The sequence below is a fragment of the Rousettus aegyptiacus genome, unplaced genomic scaffold, assembly GCF_014176215.1.
Source record: "Rousettus aegyptiacus isolate mRouAeg1 unplaced genomic scaffold, mRouAeg1.p scaffold_m13_p_3, whole genome shotgun sequence".
NCBI classification, from domain to species: Eukaryota; Metazoa; Chordata; class Mammalia; order Chiroptera; family Pteropodidae; genus Rousettus; species Rousettus aegyptiacus.
Genome location: NW_023416306.1, coordinates 17,905,698 through 17,923,164, shown reverse-complemented (window position 1 = coordinate 17,923,164; position 17,467 = coordinate 17,905,698). Strand labels below are relative to the sequence as shown.

The window sequence follows — 17,467 nt, the reverse complement described above, 5'->3', positions numbered from 1 at the left end:
GTTGAAATAAACTTTTTAAGCTATCAGTAATAAAACACAAATTTCAATCAGCCATGCTAAAAGAAAAACTTCATTATCTTTCTGTTCTCTCTGTAGAAAATATTATAAAAGTTGTCTAGTGAAGTTCTTAGAGAACATGAATCCAAAGACTATGAAAAATGGTATTACAGAGGTATGTTGGGAAGTTAATAATCTAAAAAATTTTTGTGATATTTGTGATATCAGTTTCATAAAACTTAAAATTGTGGTGATTTATTTTCTCATGCTAAATACATTTGAAATTTTAAATTCTTTTTCTTGAAAAGGGCCCCTAAATCGTTTAAATTTTATGCCTCATAAAGCATGAATCCTTATCTGATTATAACTTATTAGTCTTTCAATATTTACCAGTAGGATAAGCATAAATTGTATCTTTTTGCTTTTGTTGACATTTTGCGGATCTCTAGTGAGATTAAACATTTCTTTCTCATATGTGTTGGTCATTTCTATTTCCTCTTTGAATTGACCATTCCTATCCTTTTGTCATTTTTTGATTGTTTCTTATTAAGTTGTAGGGGCTGTGTATATTAAGGATATTAATATGTAGTGGGTCATTTGTGTTCCAAATAATTTTCTCTAGATTATCCTTTGTCTTTTTTTGGTAAAAGCTTTATTGTGTTCTAATTCACATACCATACAATTCACCTATTTATTTATCTACATTATTTTTTCCAATTTTATTGAGATATAATTGACAAGTCATATATACTTGAAGTATAATTGACAAATAAAAGTAACATATACTTAAGGTGTACAATGTAACGTTTTGGTATCAGTATACATTGTGAATTGATTATCTCAACTGAGCTAATTAACATACCCATCAATATTCCATTTAAAGTATACTATTCAATGGTTTTTAATATATTCAGAGTTGTATAACCATCTCCACAACCAATTTAAAAACATTTAATCACCCCCAAAAGAAATCTTGTACCCATTAACAATCACCCTCAGTTCCCCAACACAATTTGTCTTTTTATATGTGGTATTTTAAATATCAAATTTCCTTAATTTTCCTATAATCAAATATCTCTATATTTTCTTTTCCAGCTTCTAGGTTTCCACTTGCCAGTGTGGCTTATGGTCTCCACTCTAAGGTTATATAAATATTCTGCTAATATTTTATTTTTACATTTACATCCTTCATCTGGAATGTATTCTCAATCTTTTCCTACCCTCTAATCAAGTAGACCCCCACTTCTTAACTAGATTTTGGGAAGAAATGACTATGCCTAATGAGGGAGAAGTTTTTCTTTCAACAAACTTGGAGGCCAGGCTCAGAGGGGGGCTCTCTTCTTAGGCATTCTACGTGCTTGTTTTCCTTATCTTTTGAACTCCTGAGGATGAGTTCAGCGGCATGTTACAGGGATCCATCCCAATGAAACTGACTGAGACCATATGGGTGTTTATTGTTTAAGTCTGGAGTTAGGTCAGGGGTCCCTAACCCCTGGGCTGCAGACGGATATCGGTCTGTGGCCTGTTAGGAACTGGGCCGCACAGCAGGAGGTGAACGGTGCACAGGACAGCGAAGCTTCGTCTCTATTTGCAGCCGCTCCCCAGGCTAGCTTCACTGCCTCAGCTCTGCCTCAGATCAACAGGCATTAGATCGTCATAGGAGCACCGGACCCTGGTGCTGAAAATGTTGGGGACTGCTGAGTTAGGTGCAGGGGTTCAATGATGCCATCAAAGACACAGGCTCTTTCCATTTATCCACTCAGCTATCCTCAGGAGTACTGAGAATGTTGCTACCGTTGGCCACAAGATGGCTCTAATAGCTCCAGGCATTAGATCCTTGTAACACTGATTTGAAGGGAGAGGGAGGAAGAGAGAACAGTGAAGAGAGGCACATGACTGGTGGGCAAATGACAATTGCTGATTCTCTTTCTCTTTCCTTCCTCTCTCTCTCTCTCTCTCTCTCTCTCTCTCTCTCTCTCTCTCTCTCTCTCTCTCTCTCTCTCTCTCTCTCTCTCTCTCTCTCTCTCTCTCTCTCTCTCCCTCCCTCCCCCTCCCTCCCTCCCTCTCTCTCTCTTCTCATTCCTTTAGCTTTGGCTTTACCTAAACTAGTATTCCCCAAACCCACACTTGAATCACGACGCATCCAAATGGAAAGTCACACTAGCAATAGCACTAGCTGGTTGGCCTCGAGCAAGTTACTTACAATTTCTGGGTTTCAGCTTCCTCATTTATGAAACCAGGGTCACAGACTAGATGACATTTTTTACATAAACTTAAAAGTAGTGCTACTGCGGAGATTCTTGAATCCATCTTTTGATGATTTTGATGTATGTTCTGGGAGTGGACCTGCTGGGTCCTATGGTGTCTGAATATTCATCTTTTAGATATCTTTCAAAGATCATTACTAGAGATGGACCTGAACACTCTCATGGAGCACACAGCCAGTAAATAGGTTTTGCATCCTATCCAAAGATTCACTGCTAATAAGATTCAGTGCCAGGGGTTCCAGTACTTGTCAATCTGCTTGCGAAGAAAGCCAAGGAGCAGGTGTCTCTTGTGATGGCAGTGAATTACATTTCTATGGCCAGATGAGGCTCAGGTACTTGGGGCTATAGCCCAAGAAATTTCTGGGGCTCTGGGAAATATCTACTCCATTGTGAGGCACTTCACAGGCAGCACTACAAAATGAATCTGTCGACAGACAGTCTAGTTCATCTGAGTTCTCCCCAATTTTAAGCACCTGGTAGATCTTCAGTAAAAATAACCATAAAAATTTAGGGTAAAGGACCCTGTAATAGCATTTTATAAGTTTGTTTTTTAAGCAACTTTTCAGCAAACAGGAAATATCTCCAAAGAAAGCACTTAAAATGTTATTTACAAAAGGAGGTTTGGAATGTCATTTATAGTTTAGAGAAATGGGTGGAGCTCTGAAACAGCGTTTCTTAAAGTACAGTCTATATACCAGTATCAGTATGAGCATTGGCTGAGATTGTTTAAAAAATGCGGATTCCAGGCCCCGACCCAGAATCAGACTCTCTTAAATGGGGTCCAGAAATTTGGATTTTAAGAAAGTCAGACCTGGTTCTTGGGCATTGGTCCATGATCTGTTCTGCATTACTCACTGCAGAGGGTCTCCATGCTTTTGGAGCCAGGTGCTTTGTTATGGGAAGATAAAATGATCCTATCATTTACCTACAGATCTTTCTGCTGGTTCTGGGGCAAGATCCAAATTCTTGTTTGTAAAACTCTTCAGATCCTGGCCTCAAGTGGACCTGCTGGCTTTTGCTTTTTCCTGGGATATTGTTGACTGAATTAAATGATCCACACAATTTTGCCTCTGTTGGTGACAGTGCCTTCTCAGTTGCTCCTCTTGCTGGAGACAGCCCTCTGTGGATTTCTCCATGTCACTCTGAATGCTCTTTGAAAACCTCCTTTGTCCTCATCGGCTGTCCACTTCAGAAGTGCTGGTGTTATTTTGAGGCAGGGTTTGGGATGCCATATAGAATAAAGCTATGATTGTATTGAAAACCAAAAGACGGTAAGCAGCTAACACAAACATGAATACAGCCTAAGCACATGCTGTACCAGGGGAGAGAAGGAGAGAGAATGCTCTTTTGTGACTCTGCTTTGTTTCTGAGGTCTGGGTGCTCATGTAAAGTCCTCACAGACTTGCTAGTGAGGTTTACAGGATTCCAGCCTGGCAAACTTACCAAATCCTGGAGCCCAAGGCCCTGTCTCCTGAAATGAACCAGCCTCAGTGCTCAAGACCACCTATGGATGGGGGAAGGCCCCATGTAGTGGTCTCTGGTTCTGGTGGCACTTCCCCATGCTCCCATGCACATACATCCACCGTGTTCTTCCTCAGAACTCAGCCCTAGAAATCCAAGCTTCTCTCCACAAATTCCACCAAACGCTACAAAATTCCCTAATACAAAAACTTCGCTTTTCCTCCTCAGCACTGTGTTGCTTTGAAACTTTTAGTAGAAGCATAGTCAAATACTTTGGGACACTTAACGTTATTTCAGTGACAGTTTCCCACCACAAGGAACACTGAAATACAACAGGAAGTGGTGAATGTGACTAGGCAGTCCTAGGCTAAATTTGAATAGTGGAAACTTTATACCAAAATGTTTTCCACAGAAATTCACTTTCTTTAGTTTCGATGACTACCCACTGGATCATTGTGGCCAGATGCCCCTGACCAACCAGGAAATTGGAAAATAAATAAACTATTTCATATGGCCTTTTAGGATATTTATTTATTTATTTATTTATTTATTTTGCTTTTGTTTTGTTTTGTTTTGGGGTTTTGGTGGGAGCATAGAAAAATGGTACTCTGACACAAACTGAGGAGTTTGGAGTGTAGTACGTTCAATTATGAAAACTTTATGATTATCCTATCATAAGAATAGTAGAGAAAACCCAACGGAGAAAGGAAGGAAGGGAATTAACATATAGGGAGCACCTATTCCACATCAGCATCTTGCTAGGAATGCTAGAGAATGCTACTTCACTCTCATGACCACCACCTAAGGTGCTCCCATCTGCTCCCTGTCTTTTGTAGGTTAGAAAGAAGGTTTATTACCATTAGGCAACTTACTCATGGTCACCTACTTGTGCTGAGTAGACAGGAATTCAAAAGTGGCTCACTTTTCACTCTTCCTGGGTGTCCTGAGGAGAAACTTGTGTGGAGTTTAATAATATCTCTATTATGTGATGGTGATCTGGTTGTGTAAATAACACCATCCGATAAGAAATACCCATGCCATACATCTGTAGAACACTCATTTCCAGTTATAGGCATGCTATTTATTTTAATGCCAATCAGGAGAACAGTGAGCAGGGTCTGTAGTAATTATAAGCAGCCCTTGAATATAGAAGTATTATTAATTTTACCTGATTCCAAGAGGACCAGACATTGACATTCCTGTGAGGTAGATGCAGCGTTTAAAATTGTTCCCAGTGCCCTCTGAATCCTATTCTCACCAACCAAGGCAGATACACGTTGGGGGAGGTAAAAGATTATAACTTGTGTACTAAGGCCCAATGAATTATACCAGGGAAAACAAGGAAGATCTTTGAAGCTCAATGAGTCTCTAAGTGTTATTTATTTTGGATTAGCTTCAACTCTCTGCATTCTCCTCTTGTTAAAGGATCACTTGTTTCTAGATAAAAGTGTAGGGGAGATCCCAGTAAATCTCAACTTCAAGATTTGTCAGATGAAATGGGACAAACCTATAGAGTTTGGGGAGAGAGAGAAAAATGCTTCTTCACGATGGGCCGTCCAAAGTTGATACTAACTTTGTTAGTATCAATCTGTTCTTGCGTGGACTAGCTATCTCTGCTGATTCTGCCCAAGAACTAAAGCTGCAGAGACAGGTAAGGTGGAAAAAGGTGAACTTGCACCCCAAAGAGTTAAAGTAATGCCTTGACTATGTCTGCTCTGCTGGCAACTAAAACTGAGGATCTAGCTCAGCCAACGGCCGAGAAAGGAAGCACAAAAGCATGAAAATGAACTCAAACCTCTTTCAAAAGGCAGTTCAGTCAAGGTGTGGGTCATGGATCATTTGTAGCACTCCCTCTATTTACTGATGCTCTCACTCTTCTGAGGCTTAACCATGACAGGAACAAGGGCAGAAGCAAGATGGCATGGGGATCTCAGCGTGCACTTGGAAAAAAAAAAAAAAAAAAAACCCAACAGCAACAGCACCCACACTGTCTCCCTGAATTGCTGTTCTCTCTCTCCTTTGGGCCTCATCGCCTTTTATGCCATTCTTATAATACGCGTCGTAATTCCCTTCGTTCTGGGTTATTTCAGAGGCCAGAAGATCCCGACCCCCGTGAGTGTTCCAAAGCCCCCAGCCCCAGGGGCGGCTGCCCGTGGGCGCATCAGTGATCGCGGGTGGAATGGAACAGCATCCTCCAACGTCTTTTTCCGCCTCTGATTTCCGTTAAACATTTACTCTGGGGACAGCGCGCAGTCTCCACAAGGCCGGCCTCTTGGAAGGCGAGGTTGGACGCTGGGAGGACCGCGGCCGAGGGCTCCCGGCGCACTTCCTGCGGGGCGGCGGGCGGGGGCGGAGCTGCCCGCCTCCCCTCACCCCCTCCCGTCCCCGCTCCCCGCGCCGGGGCGGCCCAGGCGCTGCGGGGGCGGGGCCGCCAGCGGCTGGGCGGCGTGGCGGTGCTGGCTGGGCGCCGGGGGCCAAGGTGCGAGCCGACCCGCGGCGGGCTGCGGCGCGGAGCGGGGGCGCGCGGCGCGGAGCAGCGCAGCCCAGCGCGGGCCGAGGCGAGGCGGCGGGTGGCGGAGGCAGAGGCGGCTCCCAGCCCAGCCGGCGCAGGGCCTCCGACAGAGCTGCGGCCGAGCGGGGCCTCAGCCCCGGCGCGGTGGGAGCCCGCCGCGGCGGGCAGCAGCAGGAGGAAGCGGCGGCCGCGCGTCCCGAGCCGTCCGCGCCATGTCGGGCGGGCCCTCCAAGGCCCTGCCGTCCACGGGGCCCCACTCTCTGCGCGACATGCCACACCCGCTGGCCGGCTCCAGCAGCGAGGAGGCCGTGGGCGGCGACAGCACGCCCAGCCCGGACCTGCTGATGGCCCGCAGCTTCGGCGACAAGGTGGGGCGCGCTTAGCTGGGGGATGATGGATCCCGAACTCCTGTGGGCCCCGGGCCGCGCCCACCCTGGCTTTCCTTCCCGGAGGGGCAGGCATGCCCTCGCCCCCAGAGCCTTTGGACTCTCTGCGGACTCTACGGGGTCCCAGCCGCAGGGGAAGCGGGCAGAGGAGACGGGCTTGCCGGGCTGTGACTGATCGTGAGCGCGGGTGACAGCTGGTGGGGAGGGGTCCAGCCTGCGGGTTGGGGCTGGACGTGTGTGTACAGTGCTCGGCGCCTGTGTCCTGGGATGGGGTCCCAGGTTCCTCCAGGTGCATCCTTGAAGCTGAGCTGCAGAGTAACTTGTAGCTCCTCCAGTTTGTTGGGGCTGCAGAGAAGTAAGTTAATGGTTTTCCGTGGTAGGACTGGGCAGCCGTGGTCTTACTGCCAGTCATCTTCCTCCCGTCTGTCATGTGGGGAGGGATCTTTGTTTAGGTTCGTTGTGTGCACTGAGAGGTCACCTGACTCAGACCCCAGCTGGCGGCAGGAGACTCAACTGTGGTTTTCTGTCTGGTGCTCCTTTCACCTCTGACGGCCTCTCCCGCTGTTTAGGTTTGGCAGAAGTTGGCTTTGTGGTTGATGGAAAGAAAGCTCGCCCTTTGACCTTCTTTGTGGAGAAAGAAGCTCCTGATTTTCTTAGAACAGCATAGCCCTCCCGCTGCTTTAAGAGACAACAGGGTCCAGTGATTGGTAAGGGGACGCATCGCCCGCCCCCATCGCCATTTCAGCTGTGACCTGGACTCGAGCTGTGATTGTATCAGCAGTGCTGTTGCCCCTTAGTCATTAATTGCAGAAATTAGAATTTTTCTTAACACTTGTGATCAGGATTGCCTCCTCCTTAGATGGGAGAACATAGTTAAGATGAATATGCCTGTACCGAACACTCAAAATAGCTAAGGAGGGGCGCCTGATGTACCTTCTTGAGAGGGTTTGTAAAAGGAAAGAGTGGGGAGTGAGGGGTAAAGTATTAGGAACAAGAAGACTTAAAAAGCTAATGCAATCAATGGATTGAGGCAGCTTGAGGTGTGTGTGTATGAGTCTTTGTAATTATTTCTTTTATAGCTTATAACTATATGAAGGCTTATGTCACTTGGAAATACCTTCCCTATTTGACATTCAATAAGTGATGAATGATCGAATGAGTAATTTGTTGCTTTATTATGGAAAATAGAAATTGTCCTACGTGCATACGGGTTAAATCTTTTGATTTCTACCTCAGGCCTGTGTAAGATAGTGAATTAGTTATCTATTGCTGTGTAACAAACTACTCCAAAATTTAGCTCCTGAAGATAGTATCTGTGTGTCAAAAATCTGGAAACAGCTCAGCTGGGTGGTTCTGACTCAGGTCTTTCATGAAGCTGCAGGCAAGCTGTTGAGTAGGGTTGCGGTCATCTGAAGGCTGGATTTGGGAAGTGAGCCTCCAAGCTCACTTGCTTGGCTGTTGGCAGGCAGTTCCTCTCCTTTGGGTTGCTTGACATGGCAACAGGTTTCACTTGGAGTAAGTGATCGAAGACAGCCAAAGATCCCAGGACTCAAGCCATAGTCTTGCATAACCTAATATTTGAAGTGACATGCCACTGTCATATTCTGTTGGTCACACAGACCAACATCGCTGCTGGTACAATGTGGGAAGAGGGTATGAATATAGCAAGTTCTCGAATAATGTCGTTTTGTTATAATGTTGATGAGATGCTATAGAAAGTTTTGTTTATCGATTAGCCTATGGTAAAATTATTTTTTTAATATGTAGTTTCATTTAAAGTCGCAAAGTCTATCGACGACAGTAAGTTAGGAATCGTTGGGGCCATCTTGGAGGCTGGCTACTGCTGATAGCTATTTTAGATATTTGCTTAATGATCCACTTTTGGAGGTTACCTGATGCAGAAGTATGGGCATTTAACTAATAAGCAGTGGGAGAACAGATGCTCTGTACCACCCAAAGCTTATTGATAGGCAGGAAGTCAGGTCCAATTCTAATTACCGCAGGCTGCCTTTACAGGGACAGTTCTGTGAGAGAGAATCTTGAAGACCTAATTATTAATTATTGAATATTAATAAGTCTCCTTACAGCTGCAAGGAACATCAAAATGACATCACTCCCAAGGGCCTCATTTATAGTAACCAATGTAATTTCCTTAGAGGCAAAGCAGTGCAATTTCTTTCTCTGACTGGGAGTAACATTTTCCTTGAATCTTGGCATGCACACATGTTTTCGTAAGTCTGGAGAAATTTCTGTAGAGAGAACTAGGAAGCAACAGAGGCGAATCATTATCAGTGGAAGGCAGTCTTCCCTTTGCCCTGCTGTTTCTTGCCCAGGCAGCATGGAGGGCAGGTAGGAAAGTGGTCTATCTTTGAAAAGAAGCCTGTCCTCTTGCCTTTCTGGACATTAGGGTTGTGATCCTGGGTGCCTGATTGTGAGTCAGTTTGGGGCTTGGGAAATGAGGGTTTGACAAGCTGCTTATAGTGCAGTGTTATTATGTTATGCAAAGGGAATTGCTTTTTGTGAGCCCAGGATGGTGCCATGAACAGGGAAGCCCGTGTCTCAGTATAGCAGACACTTCCGAATGGCCTTCGAGGTGCCGGGAAGGAGGGAAAGACCATATGCTCTGGTCTCTCCATGCACAAAACCTAAAATCATTCAAACCGTGAAATGATAGGAGGAATCTTCTCTATCTGCCTGGGGTTGCTAGGACTAGTTCTTTTGCCAGCTAAACTCACCAGGCCTTCTACCACTACATCCTTCATCTCCAACTAAAATGTAAATAAACTACTGGCCCATCTTTCTTTTTTACTTTCATCTGTAAAGTGCCCTGGGCTGCTGCTCCCCTGACTCAGCCTCTAACTCTTGTGTGCCTCCCAAAGCTAAACATCAAGCCCTTTCAAGTCCCAACTGTGGTTAACACCCCTACCAACATCCTCAATCTTGTCACTGAACTCTTCCACCTCTTTCTGTCCCTGTAGGTCACTGCTTCCTTTGAAGTCTTCAAAATGGAGGTGTCTTTTCCTCTTGTACTCCACTTATATCAGAATCAGGAGATAGGGGGTTAGTGTCCTCTCTCCCTCCTTGTCTTTTACAAACCAAGTTCTGCTCCTTTGAGGCTTATGTCATCCAGCAAGTATTTGAGAGCCTACTAAGAGTCAGGCACTGTTGAAGGAACTTGAGATGAATCAACAAGTTGAAGACCCCTGCCTTCATCAGATACATTTAGTGAGCACATACTATATTATGTAATAAAAGCTGTGGAAGGAAGAAAAAGGGCAGGGAGGGGGTCGTTCAGAATCACTGGCCATGGGGAGGGGGATTTGGGTAGGCCTTATTGAGAACTTGAGATTGGAGCAGAGGCTTGAAGGAGGTGAGGGAGTTAGCAAGTGGATATGTGAAGGAGTGTCCAGGTGGAGGAAACAGCCAAACAGAGGTCCGAAGGCATATTCCTGACTTGTCAGGGAATAGCCCAGTGGCCAGTGTGGCTGGAGCAGAGTGAGCCATGGGAAGTCATAGGGTTGAGGGCGTGACGGGGTGGGGCAGATTGTATAGGGCCTGGTAGGTCACCCTGAGAACTTTAGGCCTTTACTCTGAGTGCCATTGCAGGGTCTTGAGCAGAAGGAGGATGTGGTTTGTCTTCGGGTTTGGAAAGGATCACACAGGCCGTCGAACTGAGAATCCTTTATTCTACTATTCTACAGAATTAGATTTCTTTTTGGTTAAAAGGACATAAACTGAATGCAGACTGGTTGAAGAAGAAGAAATATTAGTTCCAGGTTGTTGTATGTTGTTGAAAAGCTCCAGGTATTTGGCTTCAGGAATAGCTGTAGCTAGGTATTCAAATGATGTCTGGAATCTGTCACTTTCCATCTTGGCTCTGCTTTCTTTGTTTTAGCTTTATTCTCAAGCTAGCAAGGGATATGCTGTACAAACAAACTTCACAGCCCTAGCAGAAAGAGAGCAACTCTTCCCTGATTGTTGCAGCAAAAGCTCTAGGCTAATGTCTCATGGGCCTAAATTGGGTCAGACCTCGAAACCAATCTTGGTAGCTCTGATTGCCCAGACAGGAACAGGTCTTTATCTTTATAGCGCCAAGAAGGGAAGTTTTTATGTTTGTTTTAACTGGGAAATATGTATCCGAAGTATATAAAATGTGTCTGTAGTCTAAAGAATAAAATGTGTCTATATTGGTTTTTAAAGAATAACAACACAAATACTCATGTTTTTATCCCCTAGATTAAGCTATAGAATATTACTAATATTTTGGAACCTCCTCTGTGCCTGGGGAGGACAGAGGTGGCTTCCAGAGCAAAATCTAGATGCTGGTATTAGAAGGAGGAGGAACCAGTGAATACTGGACATGCAGACACAACAAATGTCCATTACAGACCTTCCACTGCCTCTTTCTTCCCTGTCGTTTTCTCACGTCTCAGCTTCTCACTCCTATTGATTAAAATCTTTCAACCCCCAACTCTCCTCAAATCAAGCGCTCATCTCAGAGACACTGTCCAAATCTCCAAAACTCTCAGTTTCTTGACCCTATTACCAGTCGCCCTCACCTCTTTTTCCAATTCAGCTGCCCCTTCCCGTGGCTACACCCTCGCATCATAACACGTAGAACTGTTTCTGCTCCGAAATAATGTCCTCACATGTCATCTTTTCTTGCCTTACCCTCCTCTCAGTCAGTACTAACCGACTACACCTGTTCTGTGACCTCACGTGCATTCACCTACCTGTTTTAGATTCTGTGGCTCTCACCTTGTTACTTGATCCTGCCACTGTCCTTTACTCAATCACTTTGCTCTCCTTTTACGCTGAACCCGGATCATTCCATTTGTTTATGTCTGTTGCCCACACCTAGGGTGTAAAGGCATCTTAAGAATTCCTGCCAATGTAAAACCACAGATTGCAACCACAAATGCGGCCTCCATGGTGCTGGGCACTCCTTTCTTTCCACAGTCGGCTCTCATTCTGCACTGTGGCCGATCTGAAGCTTCTCTCTGCTCCTTACACCCTCCACTTGTCCTTCTGCTGATGGTCTCATTTTCAATGAGGAATAGATAGAAGCCACTGTAAACAAACTTCCTTTCACCACATTACAAAATGACCATCTGTAGCCATCTTTGCTTTCCTGCCCCTTGTTGCAGTGGAAGAGATTCTGTGCTGATCCTGAACTATACAGCTTGTCCCTCTGGCCTCGTGGAGACACTGCTCCGTTGTCCGCCTGCCTCCCTCCTTTGTCTTCAGACTCTCTCTCAACGAGCTTATTCCCATCAATATTTAAACATACTCAAGTCGCTCTTACTTCTAAAACAAAGCAAGAGTGAAGAAAACTGTTGTGATGCTCCCTTCACTTCCATCTCCTGTCTGATTTTGTGACTCATCTTCACAGCCAAACCTTTTCAAAGACAGGTTCGCTCCTCTTGTCTCTACTTCCTGATCTCTGGCTTGCTGTTCAGCCTACTGCTATCTGGTTTCTCACTTGCCTATTCAAAGTCCCTCGTGACTTCCTTATTGCGAAGTCCAGTAGATGCCTCACAGTCCTTTTCTTACCTGACCTCTTGGTAGCACTTGATGCAGTCAAGAGTAGCTCCCTGCTTAAAACCTTCTTCACTTGGCTTTGTGTTTTAGAGCGTGTACTCTGGAGCCAGGTTGTCTGGATTTGAATCCCAGCTCTACTACTTACACTCTTTGTAACAGCAAATTATTTTCTCTCCCTGACCCTCAGACTTCTCATCATAAAAGGGTGCCTGTGCCACAAGGTTGCTATGAAGACCTAGTGAGTTCATTTCTAACACACTGAAACACACTACCTTGAGGAGTTCCTGATACATAGTGAGCTTTTATTAAAGGTGAGGATAGTGGTGGTGGTTTTTATTCCTTGATATTGCATTCCACATTTTCTTTGCGCATTTTTACCTGGTCTTTGTTAACTTCTGTATCAGTCATGGTCTAGTCAGGGAATAAAAACCACTGTAGGTATCTCAAACGGAGGTACTATAATCCAGGCAGAGGACAGCAAGGCAACCCAGAGAGTAGCAAATGTAGGAAGCTGCTGTCCTCCTCAGGGATGGAGGGTCAATGGGAGGAGGCAATGTTAGCATAATCCAGGAGCTTCTGTGGGGATTTGAACCATGGTTGGGTTGCTCAGCAAGAGCTGGGACCACAGAGAAAGGGAGCCCTGGAGAGGGAGCAGCTGCTACCAGGGACACTGGTCTGAACCAGAGGGAAGGGGTTGGGGAGTGGGGAGAGATACCCTGGCTTCTCTCTTCATCCTGCCTCTCATCTCTCATCAGCATCTAGCACTGGCTGAAGCCAGAGAGGAAAGCAGAACTGGGGAGGAGGAGGGGCGCCAAGCCTGAAGAGCCACCTGTGCCAGCTGCTCCCTGGGCTTCCTGGTTACGGGCAGCTATGAATTCTCTTTCGTTTACACTATTCTTAATTTGGTTTGCCACTTGAAACTTTAAAAAAAAAAAGTTGACCTGTCCATTGGCCTTAAAATGCGAAGTGCAAATTGAGTTTCACATTGGCAGGATTGAGAAGGGGGTGCTTAATTTCCATCAGTCAGCCCCACTTTTGGGGTGTACATCTGCAAATCAGCTAAAGTGGCAGAGGTGTGTTTTCACCAGGACCCTGAAGTTCGAGGAGGCTTTCAGGTGCAGCGTGGGGAAAGCATCGTGGGCCAAGGGAGCAGCTTGAGCAAAGCTCCTGAAGTGGAAAAGACCTGTGCCCACTGGAGTTGGATTGAGTTGGGTTTTGAGAGTCTCGAGGTGGGGATTAGTGAGAGATGAGGTGGGAAGTCAGGTCGGGAGGAGGCTGAAGACTGCTTTGAATGCCGTGACATGGCGGTTGGTTTTATAATTTAGGTAAAAGCCAGCCCTAGAGGGTTTTTGAACAGGAGAACGTGTGATCAGTGCTTGGAATGAGGAGAGACTGGCAGTGAAAGAGGGAGAATCAGAGAAGGTGTCAGCCTGCTTTAGGTTGGAGTTGTTGCCTGAAAAAAGAAAGATTAGCAAATGTAAAGATGACTAGTTTTGGTAAGGTAGGAACGACTGGTTTTCTAATCAAAATATTGATTGATTATATATTGATCCTGATATTGCCTGGTGCTCTCATTGAGGAGGGGAACACAGATTGGGATGCAAGTGGGAGTGGGAGGTATAAAGATGACTAGGATGCAGTTTGAAGTCAGGAGTTCAGGACGGAGGTTATCTGAACCTAAACCCATGCAAGCTTCAAGGCTTAGCACAAATGGTGTCCCCAGGCAGCTCTCCTGTGTTATATAGGTGTGTAACCCCAAGGGATCAAATAGAGATGGGAGTGGAAGAATCCAGAAGTTAAGGCCAGACTTTAGGCAAAGTGGATATTGACAGTCACGTGGAAGGCAGGAGGTCATAGTATGGTATAAGAAGGGTGGTAGCTTAGGAGAAGAAAAGCGGAGTTGGGGGAAGGTCTTTAGAAAAGGGGAGAAATGAGCATTAGTGGAGGTTATGGGAAGGAAGACAGATGTTCATGATAAACGAGAGTCTCTCAAAATAAGTACATAAATAACAGCTTGGCAAAGGTGCACAACTAATTCATGTATGAGCCGCTGGGTTTGTTTACTAGATACTAGGGGGGTCATATGCTGTCTCACATCTGCCTCAGATGTGCGAATTCCTCATTTAGGCCACCACAGCAGGGATCAAGAATTATGGTTGCACACATGTGTGCATGCGTGTGTGTGCGTGCGTGCGTGTGTGTTGGGGGACAGGGTGGAGAGTGGCTAAGAGCAGGTGGAGAGTGGGTAAGAGCATGAGAGATATGCAGAAAAAGGTGTTCCAGTACTCCTGTTTGAAAAAAGGCAGAGGCAGGAAGGGAGCACACAGCACGTTTGCATAGCGGAGTATAGGCGCTCTTCAAAACCCGTATCTTTTGAGCATCTGCTACTTGCCTGGCTCTGTGCTAAATGCTGGAGATGTTGAGAAATTAAAAAAAAAAAAAGGTCTTTCCTTTGAGAGGTTCATGGTCCAGTGAGAAGAGGGATATGTACACAGATGGTTGCAATAGCACGTGAAAGATGCTAAATGTATTTGCTGCCTCTGCGGCCTTGGGCGAGTTTCTTAACCTTGTACAGAAGTCCTTCCGCCTTAATGTGGGGTTTTGCTTTCTGCAGTTCCAGTTACCTATGGTCACTGAGGCCTGAAATTTATTAAATCACCTCAATTATTGACATCTGCTCCTAACATCTAACTATTAACATCGTCATGGCTTTATGACCTAGGTCACCTGAAGCAGATGATCCTCCTCCTGACGTATTGCCAGGTCAGTAGTGTCCTAACGCTATGTCACAATACCCACGTCATTCTCTTCACACCATCTCATCACGTCAGCATTTTATCATCTTACATTGTCACAGGAAGTGTGAGTACAGTACAATAAGATGCTTTGAGAAGGACTATGGGTGTGTAAATATCTCTTTGAGATCCTGTTTTCAGTTCTTTTGGATATATGCCCAGAAGTGAGATTGCTGGATCATATGGTAATTCTATTTTTAATTTTTTGAGGAACTTCCATACTGCTTTTCACACTTGATCTTAGCCAAAAGGCCAAGAAGTGATCCATACTGCTTTTTGTTGTGGCCACAACATTTTAAAATTTTACCAACGGTGCACAAGGATTCCAATTTCTCTACATCCTCACCTACCCTTGTTATAGTCTATTCTTTTGATAGTAGCATTTTAATGGATGTGAGGTTATATCTTAATGTGGTTTTGATTTGCAGTTCTCTGATTAGTGATGTTGAGCATCTTTTCATATGCTTGTTGGCCATTTGTGTCATCTTGATAGACTCTCAAATCCTTTGCTCATGTTAGCATCAGGGTATTGATTTTGTTGTTGTTGTTGAGTTCTAAGAGATTTTTTTTTATTCTGGATATTAACCCCTTATCAGATATATGATTTGCAAATATTTTCTTCCATTCTGTAAGTTGCCTTTTAATTCTGTTTGTTGTGTCTTTGCACAAAAGTTTTTAAGTTTGATGTAGTCCTGTTTGCTTATTTTTGCTTTTGTAGCTTGCGTTTTTGATATCACATCCAAGAAAGTTTTTCCTTGTTTTGTTCTAGGAGTTTTATGGTTTTGGGTCTTAGATTTAGGTAATACATTTTGAGATAATTTTTGTTTATGGTTTCAGATGAGGGTCAAACTTCATTCTTTTGCATGTGGATATTCAGTTTTCCTAAGACCACTTTTTGAAAAGACTGTTCTTCCCCCATTAAGGGTGCATATGCTTTTAAAGCTCATTTCTTACCAATATTAATAAACCATATTATATTAATACTGGAAGAGCTAAGGTAAATTTATTGTACAAGTGTGTGACTTTTCTGTACTATGCCCTGTGTAAGGCATTATGTTCCTTGAGAGTTAAGATATCTAAATTCTAAAATGGACGGGTCATGTCTCAGATGTTCGGGTAAATGATATCTTACTGTAATTAGAATAAAAATGGTTATGGAATAGCTGTTTGATTACAAAAATGGAAGCCTAGACCTTCTTCAGGGCTATTTAATTAGGGCAGAGGAATAGTCTAAGGAACTGGGCTTGTCATCTTGCTGACATCAGCATCTGTGCTACAAAAATGCAGTATAGCAGCCTTTCTCTGTCATGTCCAATCAAGAAATCCTTATTTATTTTATGACTTGCATCAGCAATTGTGAAGGCCACTTGGACTTTTTGTTCATTCCCCAAAGATTTATGTTGGCCTGTCATGTACTGTGCCTGAAACATCTGTAGAGAATGAGAGAAGACCTTACTTTCTAGGCACCCATAGTTCCGGAAGGGGGACAGAGGAGGTACAAGTGAATAATTGCAATTTAGCTTAATGGTAGGGGTATATTGTACAGAATGTCATGATGGTTATCATAGTTTCTTTGCAAAGAAATTCTAGACTGAAGCATGTTTGAAGGAGTCCTTAGATTCCCTATTATAGATAATAACTACATTTTGTCTTTTAATGTTTATGTTGGAATTTCAATAAGAATTTGAATAGTTGTTTTCTGGTGTGACGATAATGAGAAATTCTTTACTACATTTCAGCCCTTAGATTTTATCGTGTATATGTTAATCCACTGAATGTTCTTTACTAGCGTATCTGAAATTGACTACAATATTTATGAGACCCAGTGAAAAATTTAAATACTTGTCCCTTGTTAAAAAGTTATCGAGGATTTCAAGATAGTGGCAACAGAGCATTAAAGCCAGCATGGAACCCTTCTGAATGCGGGATGCTCGTATCCTTTGGATATACTGGTTTTCATGTCCTGTTAAAATCACCCCTTATCCATCTCAGTGTTCTAGTTTAGGACTGTTGTCATTCTCTGGGTATGCTTGCAATGAGTTAGGGTCCCCAGGGCTCGCTTCTCCAGTTGGAACTGGCTGGAGCTTGCCTGGAATACTCCATCCTCTGTCAACATTCTAGCTTTCCCTGTTACTAGAAAAACTTAACATGGTCTTCTCTATGCCCAAGTTTTCATGTTTAACATATGCTTGGGACAGCTTTTTATTTTTCTAACAGTTGCTTCTACCGTCTTTTCCTTGGTTCTGGTCTCTTTCCCATCAAGGGTATTCAGCATATGCTCCCTCAGTTACCCTGCCTTTACCCAGAAATAATAGTAATGTGTGTTTGCAATTGTTGCTAACATTTACAGAACACCTTCTTTGGTTAGGAACTTTACTGCATCATCTCAGTGCACTCTCCTGTGACATAGTTACTGTCTCATTCCCTTTTGACAGCTGAGGAAATGTAGGCTTTAAGAGGTGAAGTAACTTGTTCGAAGCCTCGATGCTAGAAGAGAGTGAGGCTGGG

At 44.2% G+C, this 17,467-nt stretch overlaps 1 protein-coding gene across 2 annotated transcripts in view; it reads left to right on the top strand.

The window, feature by feature from the left end:
- The first annotated feature begins 6,245 nt into the window (after positions 1–6,245).
- Positions 6,246–17,467, top strand: part of SNX30 (sorting nexin family member 30) — a 92,407-nt gene continuing 81,185 nt past the window's right edge. The window contains exon 1 of one of the 2 annotated variants that reach the window (XM_016126331.2): positions 6,246–6,605. In XM_016126331.2, the coding sequence (XP_015981817.1) occupies positions 6,450–6,605 (156 nt within the window). In that variant the 5' untranslated portion in view covers positions 6,246–6,449. The remainder of the gene's footprint in view (positions 6,606–17,467) is intronic. The other variant, XM_016126330.2, reaches the window with a different exon arrangement.